The sequence below is a fragment of the Penicillium subrubescens genome (assembly GCF_028828155.1).
Source record: "Penicillium subrubescens strain IBT 31985 chromosome Unknown utg000005l_segment0_segment0, whole genome shotgun sequence".
Taxonomy (NCBI): Eukaryota; Fungi; Ascomycota; class Eurotiomycetes; order Eurotiales; family Aspergillaceae; genus Penicillium; species Penicillium subrubescens.
In genome coordinates this window covers 1,785,522-1,800,014 of record NW_026643155.1, presented here as the reverse complement: position 1 = coordinate 1,800,014, position 14,493 = coordinate 1,785,522, and the positions used below count along the sequence as shown (strand labels likewise).

Below are 14,493 nucleotides of genomic sequence, written 5' to 3'. Positions count from 1 at the left end.
AATTCATGTACAAGTGTCGTTCCATTGGGTCGACAATACAGTTACGCGATAAAACACCGCATATTGATAAATGTGAATCACGGTATTCAGACTGGTAGAGGAAAATTGATATTCCGGGATTATTCCTAATACGTTCTTGTGTCTCTTAGTGACGGGCTATAGAATCTCTCAAAGAGTGTAGGTGGTTGCATTGGTTTGGGGAAGTACTGTATCACCTTGCTTGCAATAAGACAAAGCATAGGCACAATAGCTCTGGCCCCGAAAGGGTCCTGTATATCTATCCGAGAAATTATACGACATAAGGTCTTGAGCAAACTATTCATTACATCCTAGATTCCTGATTTTGCTGGATGTTGCCTACATTATCCTACCATATTCATGAAAAAAATAGTTAGCAAGTTAGTGATACTTGAGCGCCCCTAAAAGCACATTATCAAACTAAGATCAAATCACCTAACTTGTTATTTCACTACGATATATTATATATAAGCCTTGAAATAGATTATATAGAGGAGACGGAGACCTCCTTCTGCGTGTAAGGACATTGTAAAGATACTCTATAAGTCAGGATAGAGGCCTGTCAATCAGGTAGGAGAAAGGAAACAAGTCAATTGCTCTGAAAGGTCAAAGACTGTTTCTTGAGGAACGTAAAACCTCTCCAACATGTATCAGTTTATATACAGTTATATCACTCAAAACAGGAAGGAGATGTATACTTAGTAGGGGAATAGGAGTCGGGAAAACACGAGGCTTGTTTTAGCGCTTTGATTTCTTACTTGGAACACGTCGACCCAGTCGGGTGTGTGGTGCAGCAGCCATTCCTAAGTAGCCACGTCCACCAATAAAGAGATGTCTTAAGCGTAACTTTTAGACAAGTGAAGGGAGAGAAATAAAACAAGGGGGCTAAATAGCTGAGTTGCCTCAATTTGGCTGCGCATTAGCAGTTTTCTATACTTGCACCAGGTCACGGTTTCGCTAACCGTGCTCTAATGCGAGAGTAGATCACTGCTACATTGAAAACCCCTATCCTTTGGGAGTCAAAACCATAATTCTGTGAAGACATCAACCAGCAACTTTTCCCCAGATTTTGCGTGACGCAGACGTTTGTTTGGGTATACGGCCAAGTGTTTCTCCTATCGGCGGATAATTCGGGGTTTGGGGATTTCTTGGCACACAGCTAGTAGGTTACAGAACGGGAGCCGACAAGCCCTCAGGAAGGCTGATCGCTAGATTTATCGGTAGATAGGCCTAAAAGGTACCGTCTGGTGGGTCACATAGCCTTCAATTTCCAGGTGCAAGATTTTGAATATCGATAGACTTTCACTCGAAGCGCCTCAAGGTGTGTCTTACCGGAAGCGGTGGGAGACCTGGTGGGAGACCGGGTGGGAGGCCGGCGGAGTTCACTTTGTCGATCCGAACACCCCGCGGAGCTCAGCGAGGTCTCATCTCTTTCGAAACGCTGATTGCGAGAGCCATATTACCGATGGAAGGGTTCGGAAGCGAAATTGAATTCTTTTTCCCTCCGAGTCCCTCGGACTCTTTCGCAAACGATACGTTCCGATGCCGATTTCCTGGCTGCAATGCTCGGTACCGACGCAAGGAGCATCTAAAGCGCCATGCAGATTCTATTCACGCTCAGCAGCAGGACTTTGTTTGCTCCTCCTGTGGTCGCCAGTTTAAACGAAGGTATCTGCATAGTTACACTTACCCTTGCTCAAAATCAATCCTGACCGTAAAATGGTGCAATTAGTGATACTCTTCGGCGCCATTTACAAAAACAGCACAAAATAACAGAGCCTCTCAATCGCGCACGCCGAGCTTGTGCAAGTTGCCATGCAAGCAAGAATCGGTGCGAAGGGGGCGTTCCATGTGGGGAGTGCGTTCGTCGTAATGTTCACTGTTCTTTTCAAGGCATGGATGCTAGTGTTGCTGAAGAACAAGAGCAACATCCTAGCTCCTTCATCCCACGTTCATCATCTCCGAACCAGAAAGAGTCACAAGTATACTATCTGGAGAAGAGGAAGCAGTGTGCCAATCGTTATTTTGAGGTATTCCACCCCTTTTGGCCTTTTATCCATAAAGCAACATTCGATGTAGACCAGGAAACCCCACTACTTGTACAATCAATAGTGGCTATAGGCATATGGACATCGGGAGAACGGTCTACACAGTCTGCGGCGATGGAACTTCACGACAATCTTGATTCTGCTATTCGAGATCAACGAGTACGTCGAATCAGGAATCTAGGATATACTCGATCCGCTAACGTTCAACCATAGGAGAAATGGGATGCCTCAGAAGTAGAGGGAGCATGTAGCACCTGCTTCTGGCCAATAGCGACATACCAGGCTATCCTATTACATATTATCTTTTCTGTTCTCGTCAAAAGCGAGAGTACTGTCAACCTCGACCTGAAAGCGTCTATTTCTGCAGCAGATCTAACATTACTCAAATCGCTTGTTGGAAGCTGTCGAAGACTGGGCATGTTCTTCTACCCGAACATACTTGCTAAGTATAAGGAATCTGACCTGCCCGGATTTGTCTGGGTGGGAGTCGAGGAGATCAAGCGATTCAATATAGCGCTGTATCAGCTCTGTGCAAAACTGAGCAGCGAAAGTCCGAATGACAGGCCTTTGCTGCCTGCTGGTGAACTTCAGTTCCCACTGCCAAGCAACGATTCCCTGTGGAATTCTGTTGAACGACACGAATGGGAAGCTAATGCGAAGAGGGAGGATACAGTTTCCTTGAGCGACCACTTTCAGGCAAAGTGGATTTCCAATCTTGCAGATGTATTAGGATTCTTTGGTGTATAACTACACAAATTGAGCTTTTTCTTTCGAGTTGCCCGCAACTGTTTGATGGCTCTGTCGCCTCAAGTCTTGAATCACACGCTACTACAGACACTCATATAGCTTAGATCCACTGAAACCACCAGTGGCGGTCGGGGTTGCTCTTGATGCCGTTTCTGTTGCCTAGGCTCTGTCGGGCCAAACTCCATGACATATTCCAGACACCTGTGAGGAATTGTCGTAGATTACTATACATATATTCTGTGATCTGTGAAGGTAGCCCTCTTCGTCCCCACGAGGGAGGAACCATCCTAGTTCAATCTCTATATTACAGGATTGACTGTGGCGACATTGTCCCGCGCATATCCCAAAGTACAGCCAGTGTCTGAGCATGCTAGGGATAGACAGGCTGCCACTGAGCCGGGGGGGAAAGGGCAGCTGCATGTTTCGGGAAGCAGCGAGGGCGAGGATTTTGAGGAATATCATCTCAATTCTAATCGATGTCTGTCAATCGTACCTACCATCACTGACGGGCCACCATCACTAACCACCATCACTAACCACCATCACTAACCACCATCACTAACCACCATCACTAACCACCATCACTAACCACCATCACTAACCACCATCACTAACCACCATCACTAACCACCATCACTAACCACCATCACTAACCACCATCACTAACCACCATCACTAACCACCATCCATCTCTGATCAAGAAAAGAAAGCCCCATCGGCATTAGCCGGGCTGTATTCCTCCAAAAATCCCCTTCTCCCACTATTGCATGTATCAAAGTCTTGAATATGGTGAATAAATCGGATTATCAAAGATTCTGTAAACAGATTACACCCCGGGGTTTTGACCGTAAATCTCCTCAATGAACTGATGTCTTTTCACAGCCCTCTCAAAATCACAAAGAACTGTTTTGTCACCTGCAGCAATCGCCTCATAAATACGGGCCACATTTCTATTTATCGGACCCATCTCGGCAAAAGCCCCGTTCTTGAGCGCAAGTTCCACAATTTCGTCGGTGGCAAAGTCGTGAAGCTGAATGCTGTTTGTACCGACGATCTCGATGAAAGCACTGGGACCTGTAATTCTGATCTCTCCTTTTTCGCCGTAGATGCTCCACTCAAGTCCAGGGGATCCCTTGAATGGTGCTCCTCCTCTGATCATAGCCGAAAGTACGGCACCTGACTTGAGCGAACCCTGAATCATAACATGATCTGGAGTTGTCTTCTTGACATTCTCTTTAGCCACGGAGCCATCGGCTTTAACAATTCTAACCACTGGTCGTTGGTTTGAAAGTAGAGATTTGAAGCTTGAGAGTTCGCCAAGGACTGCGATCGATTAGCGACTGATGACAAGTTTCCTAATGTGTTGGGACCTAAGACAAACCTTCCTGAACGGTATCGAGCAAATGTAAAGCTGGAATCGAGAGTAAGGAGCCACCACTTCCACGGTCAACTAGGTAAGTTTGACTTTCAAGCTCCGTCTGTCCTGCAATCATGCCTTGACTAGTGATTGTAGTGCTAAGAACTTTGCCAATTCTTCCTTCTGCCAAAATGCATTTCAAAGTTTCGACACTGGCGTCAAACCGGCCTTGAAGGCCGACTGCGGTGAGCTTGACATTGTTCTCTTTTGCCACACGGAGGAGCTCCTTCGCTTCCTTAAGGCTCCCACCAAGAGGCCACTCGACAAAGACATCCTTGCCAGCTTTGAGGGAAGGAAGAATAGACTTGTAATGACGATCTACTCGCGTAGCGCAAACAACAAGGTCGATGTCTTTATCGTCGGCAATACCTAGTCATCTGAGTCAGATATTTCACTGTACTTAGTGTAATGCACAGAGGGGAACATAAGTTCGTTACTTACTTTGCACATTTCCATATGTTCTTACGTGGCCTGGAAGCTTGAGTTCTTTGACGCTCTTAGCAGCACTTTCCACAGATGAATTACAAACAGCCACAATTCTGAACTTTGAATCGGGGCTCTGCAGATAGGGTAGATGAGCATTAGCTGCCCATGAACCAGGTGAAAGACCAATTATACCAATGCGAATTGGGCCCATGGTGATGGTTTGATAATAAAAAAAAGAAAAATCTATGGTTGACCAGTCGAATGACCTAGCGTTCCATCTATTTAAATATATGGAAAAGTTTTGATGGTTTCATTCATTACATCATGGCTCATCACCCAAAGAAAGTCAACGAATACCCAGCCTGAAAAACTGATGATGGTTTGTCATCTGTATCCTACCGGTAGTTATCCCACCACCGACACTGTTTGTAAGCCAATTGATGATGACAATATGGATATAGTTGTCCTGGAAAATTTTCTAAGTAGTCAGATTCTGCGGCCGTTATCAATCAACCTAGAACGGGTAGTGGGATGTCGGTGGGAGGCCGATGGGATACCGGTGGAGGTGGTGGGAAGAAAGTTCGGATGCCAACGGGGAAGTTAGGTGGTGTTAAATTGACGTCCATTCTCCTTTCTGATGCATTTTAATTGCCCTTGTACGTAATTTGAGGACCGCTGTGAATCATGGCTCATTATGTGCAAGTCGTCCTCGTTACTCTCCTGGCAATCATATTTGGTTACTACAAGACCTATGTTCAAGCTGCGGTCCAGCTCTTCCCAGGCCTTGAAAAGATGATCCAACCACTCGAGGACTTTCCTGAGTATCATTGTCGCCGAATGCGGCACCCGTTGTTGGAGAGTTGCGAGGATGTCTGGCTCGATCCTAGTGGTCGCACGCTCTACGCCGCTTGCGCCAATCCTATCGCTCGCGTGGTCTGGAGCCGAGGTGGAAACCGCTACGATCTTCGGGGGCGGGTAGCAGGTGGCGGCGGGATTGAGCATATAACTGTGCTGGATATCGATCAGCCGGGGGCTGATGGCTTAGCGTGCGAGCATTGGAATTCCGCGACAGCGAAAGCAACATCCAGCAACTTGATATACACGGGGTTGATGCCCGCGTGATCGACACGGGTCGGCGGCTCGTTCTGGCTGATCAATCACCGGCCGCCACTGGATACATCGACTAGGGTACCACTGCTCGATGTTACCAAAGTAGGGGCTAATTCAACTATCGAAGTGTATAACCTCAATCTACGCCATAGTACCCATCTACTCCACGTTAAAACCATCGTCAGCGAGACGATCATTTCTCCAGACAATCTAGTCGTCATCGACGACAACGAAGACAGAAGAGGGTTCCTGTTCACCAACGACCACAACACCAAGGTCAGCCCGTCATGTAACAGCGAGATAAGCGGAAGTATTCCTTATTGTCCCACTAATACGGGGATGTGCCATTATACTACCACAGAGAACTTTTCCTTCCCTAATAGTATCACAAGGGACCCATCATTAGGCCTTATTTACGTCGCGCACTCTGCCCGGGGTACAGTCACCGTCCACCGGGTAGTAGATAACGAGCAACTCATACAGGTTGACGAGGTGCCGTTACCTATAGGGGTTGACAATTTGTCGATTGATACTGATGGGAACATATTTGCTGCTGGTATACCTGATCATAATCAATTTATTCGAGCGTTCAATGGCCATTATAGCACTGATTCACCCTCGACAGTGATGATGATCAGGAAGAAGACTAGTCGCATAGGTGTATCATCTCTGAAAGAGGAGTATGATGTTATCAAAGTTGTGGAGGATGGGGAGACACGAGTCCTGCCGACTACGACGACCGTTGTGTATGACCCTGCCTTAGGGCGACTGTTCCTCGGGGCTTTGTCTTCACCCTTTACAGTGATCTGTGAGAAGCAGAAATAGATTTATGCATATCCGTCCGCTGTCTATTACCTACAGTAACTCGCAGAGTTTAATAAGACTTTGTATACACAGGAGGATTGTAGCAAAGGCATCACTGCCCTGCTTGACCAGGTCGAGGCTCGTTGGAAACAGTACGTCTCATTCCTCCGTAGAGCTCTTCCCTCTTTTCATCATTTTTCTAAGCCTTGTCAGAACTTGTGCATGTCTCCGCAAAGATCCTGAACAAGAATTCCGGAAGCTATCTATTGCCATCCTGCATACATTTCTCGACTAGGCCCTGAATTTGCGACGGGGCAAAAATGGGAGACGGTTGCCTGGAATCAAACCAAAAAGCTCACGGGAGACATTCTGGAAGGTTTTTCGGCTGGTCTTCGAAAGAGCAACGTCAGAAACGATCGGAAAACTCATGAATCGACAGATGCACCGGGTAAGAAACTTCAGAATGATCTTTCCGGTAGCTAGTTGAAGCTGGTTGACGCTGCTCTCACTCAAAACTAAGATAATATAGCATGTAATTGCCCATAAATCAACTGAAAATTCACTGAAACAGGATACTTTCCATGCATCATCGCGACGTCTCTGTAGTTAACAGAGACAGCACGGATGCGAATCAAGACATCTTGGGGCTGTAGCGACGATGGTAGCTTCTCTTCCACCATTTCAAGAAACAAGCCATCTTTGCTGCGTCGAAACGCTTTGTATGATTGAGGAAGGGACATGGCAGGCGGCGAGATAATGAATAGATTCCGCAACGGATTCGGTCCGGTGTGTCGAGACTGAATCTTCAGACTCCCAGAAGCCTAGATATTGTTTTCTAATTTCTAACCAGTCCCTTTTACTCAGAGCCTACTTTCGAGATTGCTCATGCTTTACCTTAGTAAGTTACTCTTTCCTCCGAAGGGTGATTATAAACCTGCCCTCCGGCTTTCACCTGTCTCCCACCGGCCTCCCACCTGTCTCCCACCAGCCTCCCACCGGCCTCCCATCTGTCTCCCAGCGCCGGTTTCCCACCATCGGCACTCCCTCAGCCATGAAGTTACAGGTAACGACGCAAATAACTGTTCGTATTTCGCAACAGCCTTAATCATATGCAACTCAAATGATCCATAGGGTCTTTGTAGCATTGTCGGTCGTAAGGTCTTGTATTCCGGCCTTGTTCTGGGAAGAGGGCATCGGCTGGTACTACATAATCTCGGGTATCTTCAAGGTTAACGTGTTGGGATGATACTTGCTTTAGCTTTTATGTGGGGCGTCGATGAACAATCGAGAACCCTAACGCACAAGGTTGGAGCTGGATAGATTAGTGATCGACGACAGTAGCGTTCGGAAAAGTAGTTGGCACTGGATTCCTTAATCGTTAGTAAGCCATATCGAAGAAGCAGAATATGTATATATAACTCAAGGGGAGGTCATGGCTGACCTGTTAACACTGATATTATACGGATAGCAGATAGCTTTTCCTTTTGCCTTGGCTGTGTTGTACTACCTACGCCCTTGAAAATGCCTGCTTTCAATTTCTCGACCACTGGGTCCGAAGTAGTTGCTGCGTTGCCAGATCGAGTCACTGGAAAGACATGTATGTATATATTCCTGGGAACAACCGGATTTCCTCTATAATTGGAACGAGGTTTTGCTCGATTCTTTGTTGCTGAGAAATTATTAGTTGTGATCACTGGAGCCAGTTATGGTGGGCTTGGAGCCCACACGGCCCTTTACTTAGCAGCCGCCAATCCTGCTGAGATCATCCTTCTCGGGCGCTCCGAAGAGAAAGTCTCTCCAGTCATGAAGGAGATCAGCAAAATCAGCCCCTCTACCGTTGTTCGACTTATCAAAATTGACCTCGCGTCCTGCGCATCAGTGCGCGCCGCGGCAGCGGAGATTAATGCGTCTGTCTCGAAGATCGACGTCCTCATTAATAACGCAGGCATTATGGGTGTCAAGTTTTCTCTGACTGCTGAAAACGTGGAAAGCCACCTGGGTGCTAATCACATTGGTCATTTCCTGCTCACCAACCTCCTTATTCCGAAACTTGAAGCGTCTGGTGGTGGTGCCCGGATTGTGAATGTATCCAGTGCCATGTACCAGTTCAGCCCAGTTATGTTCGACAACTACAACTTCTCCGACGGCAAGACCTACAACGCTTGGATAGCTTACGGACAGTCCAAAACAGCAAATATCTTGTTTGCCGTTGCATTGGCTAGGAAACTGGAGAAAAAGGGAATAAAGTCCTATTCGTTGCACCCGGGAGTCATACAGGCAACGGGTCTGTCGTCCGGGGTAGATCCAGCAGCGTGGCCAGTTGTGGGACCTATGTTCGAAAGCAAGAAGCTGGAGATGCCGAAGGAAAAGAACATCGAGCAGGGCTGCGCAACTACTCTTGCTGCGGTCCTGGACCCCGCGCTTGACGGTAAGTATATTAATATAAGCGGCTGAACGAGTAGAAACGGGTAGAAACGGGCTAACAATTTCATGCAGATCAATCAGGTTCATTTCTAAATGACTGTAATCCAGAAAAGGTTTTGGACTACGCCTCTGACGCCTCCAATGCAGATAAGCTGTGGACTCTGAGTGAGAAAATTGTCGGAGAGATATTTTGCTACTGAAATGCCTCTCAGTTCTGCTTCCCAAATGATTTGAGGTGGCTTCGGACACATATAGCGTAATTGGAGGGCTACCTGTCTTCGCGTTCTTCGGTAACTAGAAATGTTAAAGTGTGTTTATTAGGAACATATACATGGCTTTTATTCTCTTTTCGAGCAATGGCGACGTAGAAAAACTTCTGGTAACTGTCGAACTGAGACAGCGGCCAAATAACTACAACTAGCACCTTCCGGGATACGATTATTCGCGTGTACTCGGTCGGCCGTGTATTTTTTTTATTAAGTAATCCGACGACGACGATTCTCTGTGGGAGAGCTCATAAGAGTGGCAAACTTTCCCATATCTATTGATGGAGATCCGGTAGGGATCTCCCTCGAGGGAATCCCCCAGTCGGGATTCTCCTAGAGGATGATTCCAGGGCCAGGTTGATTGTTCTGCTTCGGCCTATATAGGCCTTCCCTTCCTTTGTTTCCTTTCTTCTGCAGAGATAGTTCTCCATGTATTCGAACTAGATTGTTCCTCTCCTGCTTCCTTGCGTAGTGGCGATAGATCGCCATCATCTATTATTCAATCTGACCTAGCTTCTTCTGCGAGGCAAAACGTCGCCGAAGCGTAGTGTGATTATTAGGATCCATCGATTCAGGGGATGTTTGAACTCGCGTCAAGCGAAGTACGGAGTAATTTATACGAAGTGGAGGACGTGATCGCCTTGCAGAAGAGGCTCTTTCACAACGGGTATAGGCATGCAATATGTCGCAAAGGATTCCTAGCCGTGGGAACCCCCGAAATACTTCTACTATTGATTGCTCTCTGAACTTTGGGCGAGACTCTGCTGGATGTGAGAGCATGCCTGTTGACCCTAAACTAGGACTTGACCCAGTGAAGAAAAGGGACTATGTCCTTTGCAATAGCTCCTAGTGAAACTCATGTTCTGCCCGGTCTTTGACTGAGCCGTCAGATACAACGATGGACGTATGATGAAGGCCATTCCAACCTCTCTAGAGACATGTTAGAGAATGGGTGGGAAGACTGAGGCGATCAGATGCGGTGATGATTTCGATTTAGAAAATATGTTCCTATATCATGTACGTACTATTTGAGTAGTCAGCTCTTGCCATTCAAGTTAGCTGTCAATAATGGTACTCCCTATATCGAGGTGGCGAAATCGGCCCAACAGAACAATCTCTAGTCTGTACCACCATGTTTCCCCACGGTGCAAGAAGAATACTATTACTATAGGGAATTTACGCCAAAAAGTACTGAAGGCTCGGTTTGCTAATTAAGGATGACCTGAAATATGGGGCCTATTAAATAGCCTAGTGATGATTTAATACTTATCAAGACCTAAGCATAGCCGGCACTAAACAACTCCTGGGGTATCCGCAATGCGGAAAATGTACTTGGTAGCGCTTGCTCTTCCGGCCTTCAAGTCTTTCAAGGCCTCCTCAACACCTTCCAGGCCTCGCGGCCTAACCTCGAAAGGATGACCGGAAAAACTGCCATTTTGTAATGCTCTCGTAAAATACCGAGAGAATACGAATCCTAGTTCCTCGTCGTTACCAAACCCAAGTTGCTTATGCACCGATCCCACCGAAGTAATCGATTTGACCGCAGGTGACACGTCAAGGTCGTTGGGCAATACAAAATCAACCTGTCCGCCCGAAGTGACCGACTGCCTTAAGACCTCTGCGCTTTGTGTAATGATGATGGTGTCAAGTGCGTGCTGCGCAGTAGAATATCCAGCCAGTACAAGGCTGTCTTTTATCGCCTTGGTCGTTGCCTCTATTCCTTCACGGTAGTCGATCACTGTATCTCCTTTGCTTTGATCTAGGAGGCTCCGTACATATTGGGATCCCTTCCCTGCGATAGCAATGATGGGGTGGATGTTGCTGTTGCACGCCAATTTGATCGCGTATGAGCCAACAGCCGTGCTTGCGCCGTAAACGATGAATGGGATCGGTTTTACTGCAGGCCTCCACGGCGGTGGGAACTGAAGGTGCGCGTACAAGGACACAGCAGCAGTCAGGGCAGCGAGAGGAATTGTTGCGCCTTCTGTGAACCTTGTTTAGCTATGATCCGTATGAATTTTATTGTCTTAGCGCACCTTCAAATGAGGTGTGCTTGGGAAGGTGGAAAGTTGTATGACTCCACGCAAGTGCGAATTCAGCATACGAGCCGCCGGGCGTACACATTTCGTGGAATGCTGCAACGCGATCGCCTGGCTGGATGGAAAGTTAGCTCGGACCATTATAATTAGTTAAGTCGGCTTACTTTGAATTCAACCACTTTAGATCCGACCTTTTCAACCACACCGGCAATATCGTCCCCCTGGTTCACTCCCTTCTTGGCCTCAATCATCATGGCAATACTACTGTCCCCAGAAGCTGCAAGGTCTGGAACCTTCCAGTCCTTGGGATTCGACCCAGAAACGACCACTTTGATAAGAACTTGGTCATCGTTTGGCTCGGGAATTGGGCTCTCAATAATCTTGACGGTCGGCCCTGCCAAATTGATTACCTCTTTCATGATTTTCAGTTTGAATGTTGAAGTTTGAGGAAGTTGAACTAACAGCATCCGGGTGCAGTTGAAGGCCTACATTATATAACTAGCTCACACATTTGCCTTATCCAGGGTAAATATTGATTACAAACCAGTTCATAAAGCCCTCCTTTATTCAACAGATTTAATAGAGCTTCTAGCTCATCATCGCATATCCAATTGCGTCATCAACTGCATATTCACTGCTCAGCTAGGTGCCAGTGGTGGGAGACCGGGGAGATATGTGCGGTGGGAGGCCGGTAGGAGCTGGGAGGGTTCGTAATCTGCCATCGGAATGAATTACTAAGGAAAAGCCCGAGTCTCTTAAATTCACGCAAAGCAACATTTCACACTCGATGAAGAAGCTCAATCATGGCTGCTGCAAGAGATAATTCTAAGCCCTACATACCTGTTGCCGGTTGTGCCGATGATGGCTGGTCAAAAGAAGGCCAGGCGACTGCCACATGTTACTGTGGCGCTGTACAGTTGGCCTTTGTAAGTGCTCCTAAGCATATCACCTTGTTTAACAACTTCCGCTAATATCGCCGACAAACCTCAGCCAACACAAGGCCCAGGCCTAATCGACACATTCACCTGCCACTGCACGGACTGCCGAAAAATCACCGCATCCATGTTCGCGACCAATTTCATTGTCGCGGACACACATCTTAAACACCTACGTGGCCAAGAAACCCTCAAATCATTCAGGGAGTCGAAAACCATTGCCTCCGGCAAGGCAATGACAAATACTTTCTGTTCTACATGTGGCTCACTCATGTACCGCATCAGTGAGGTTTTTCCAGGACACAGTATCCTGCGTACCGGAACAGTGGATGATTTCACCCTGCACGAAACGAAATTGAAGCCCAGGTTTGAGCTGTATACCAAGGACCGGGTGGGATGGCTTCGGGGGGCAATTGATGTGGCGCAGGTCGAGGGTTCAGTTTATAGTCCAAAGTGCACCAGCCCTTCTGCACACTGAATGAAGTGATTGGGGCTTCAGTGTGTCAACTCCACAGCGCTGGTCACAGATTCACGTGGCCAAGTAAAATCACTTTACTACTAGGTGATATTTGAACCTAATGACTTGGTTTCCATTTGCTAGCCTCTCCATTACTTGAATTTACGATATTTTCCACCGGACTGCTAGAGCACGTTACAGTACAAGGGTAGAGACGCTAGTTTTCCTTTTCTTTTCAATTCGGCCTGTAGCATATTCCCAAAGTCTACTGGCGTCCAAAGTGGCGGTCTAGCCATGTCCTCAGGATATGAAAGATATAGAAACCGTGCCAGCGATAATCCCGAGTTTTTAAAATGACTACCCTACCTCAGAAGAGAAATTCGAGTACTACAGCTCGAACGGCCTTGCTGCTCCACATAGCCCCAAAAGGAATGGGCTGACGTCTTGTCACGTCATAGTCACGTCCGACAGTTTGCGTTTCGTTGATCCCGCTCACAGGAGCCACTTCCTGAGTAACAGCGTCACTAATCATCGTGACAGCGCCCACGGCACTGCTGGCACAGGAAGCGAGAAGAGAATAGGGAGACTGAGTCAATTGGTCTATCTAGAACAGGAAGACGAAGACGACTAGGAAGGGAAGAAGAAGCAGAAGGGCACAGAACAGGGTCTATAAGGCCCTGAAGCACAAAGGAAAGGAACAGGCCTAGACCTGGCAGGAAATCACCGGCCTGCTTCATGCAGGGCCAAAGAAGACGACAAACCCTGCACACCCTTCGAGGTCAAAGGGATCGAGTCATCACATCGAAGCAGTATCCCGTTCTTCCTGTTCCGAAATGATGCGAACATTGTCATCCAAGGCTGTCAACACCCTTCCCGGAGCCTTGCACCACTGGGGCAGATTTAAAGCCCCCGTACAGCCGCGATGGTCCAGAAGCGAAGTGTGAAAGCACCTGAAGGCGCCGAGGTTCGACGATCGACTAACCAATTGACGTGTGAGGTTACGGATCAAGGGCAAAAACGCCTTATCTCAACTGCAATAAGGAAAACAGAGCCGAAACGAGGCCGGGTGGAGGAAGGCACTCGAGTCACCGTGGGCTATAGTAAGGTTTCTGTAAAAGCACGATTACCAGGCGCTAGTATCCGCCTCCTAGCGCTCTTTACCGTAGGCCACATCACGGTATCTCTAAATACACGGATGCTATACGCTAGTACCTGCCTCCTGTTAACCTCTACCTCCCGGCGCTCTTTACCGTGAGCTATATTACGGTTTCTATAAATCATGATTACTAGGCGCTAGAGTCTGCCTCTTAGCTCTATTTGCTGTGAGCTATATCACGGTTTTTTAGAAAAGTATAATCACTATACGCTAGTATCCGCCTCCTAGCTCTTTTTACTGTAGACTGTATAACGGTTTCTTAGAATAAGCTAGGATATTCAGCAGATCTCTAATCTCTAATAAACTAAGTAAGTACGTGGTCGCCTGTAGTTCTAAATAATCACCTTAGATAGCCGCTTTGATACAGAGAAACTAATTTAGATTCTATTTTTATCCGTGCGCTACTCACTATTTTTTAGAAGGCGTGTATTCTACGTGTCTATACCTCTTACCTAGCTTCTAGTTCTGTGGCTTTATTATTTAGCTCTTTAGAAAAAGAAAACTAATAGGTATAGCTAGTGCACACTCTTAATAAATCATAAGTAGGCGCGAGACGGAAGCAGACAGATTACAGTTGTATTCTCTATCGAGGAAGTACGCTTAAGCTCTGTCGGATTTACGCTGTGTGCATAAACCCTAGGTTGTG

The 14,493-nt window shown here is 47.0% G+C and overlaps 6 protein-coding genes across 6 annotated transcripts; 4 read left to right on the top strand and 2 right to left on the bottom strand.

Moving 5' to 3' along the window:
* Window positions 1-1,318: 1,318 nt before the first annotated feature.
* Window positions 1,319-2,913, top strand: N7473_007162 (Zn(II)2Cys6 transcription factor; the record flags this gene model as incomplete). The annotated part of the gene is made up of 3 exons (XM_057153102.1): window positions 1,319-1,686; window positions 1,751-2,225; window positions 2,280-2,913. Coding segments are annotated over 3 exons (1,377 nt in total), but the record flags the coding sequence as incomplete, so codon positions are not given.
* Window positions 2,914-3,639: 726 nt separating this feature from the next.
* Window positions 3,640-4,867, bottom strand: N7473_007161 (Gfo/Idh/MocA family protein; the record flags this gene model as incomplete). The annotated part of the gene is made up of 3 exons (XM_057153101.1): window positions 3,640-4,136; window positions 4,195-4,599; window positions 4,672-4,867. The coding sequence occupies 3 exons, from the start codon at window positions 4,865-4,867 to the stop codon at window positions 3,640-3,642; spliced, it is 1,098 nt and encodes a 365-aa protein (XP_057007439.1).
* A 473-nt stretch (window positions 4,868-5,340) lies between these two features.
* N7473_007160 (uncharacterized protein) lies at window positions 5,341-5,778 on the top strand (the record flags this gene model as incomplete). The annotated part of the gene is made up of 1 exon (XM_057153100.1): window positions 5,341-5,778. One exon carries the CDS (start codon window positions 5,341-5,343, stop codon window positions 5,776-5,778), a length of 438 nt encoding a protein of 145 aa, XP_057007438.1.
* Window positions 5,779-8,091: 2,313 nt separating this feature from the next.
* N7473_007159 (SDR family oxidoreductase) lies at window positions 8,092-9,194 on the top strand (the record flags this gene model as incomplete). The annotated part of the gene is made up of 3 exons (XM_057153099.1): window positions 8,092-8,167; window positions 8,255-8,998; window positions 9,067-9,194. 3 exons carry the CDS (start codon window positions 8,092-8,094, stop codon window positions 9,192-9,194), a joined length of 948 nt encoding a protein of 315 aa, XP_057007437.1.
* Window positions 9,195-10,552: 1,358 nt separating this feature from the next.
* N7473_007158 (zinc-binding alcohol dehydrogenase family protein) lies at window positions 10,553-11,718 on the bottom strand (the record flags this gene model as incomplete). Its single annotated transcript, XM_057153098.1, has 3 exons — window positions 10,553-11,244; window positions 11,297-11,414; window positions 11,464-11,718. 3 exons carry the CDS (start codon window positions 11,716-11,718, stop codon window positions 10,553-10,555), a joined length of 1,065 nt encoding a protein of 354 aa, XP_057007436.1.
* A 384-nt stretch (window positions 11,719-12,102) lies between these two features.
* Window positions 12,103-12,712, top strand: N7473_007157 (GFA family protein; the record flags this gene model as incomplete). The annotated part of the gene is made up of 2 exons (XM_057153097.1): window positions 12,103-12,225; window positions 12,290-12,712. 2 exons carry the CDS (start codon window positions 12,103-12,105, stop codon window positions 12,710-12,712), a joined length of 546 nt encoding a protein of 181 aa, XP_057007435.1.
* Window positions 12,713-14,493: the final 1,781 nt, after the last annotated feature.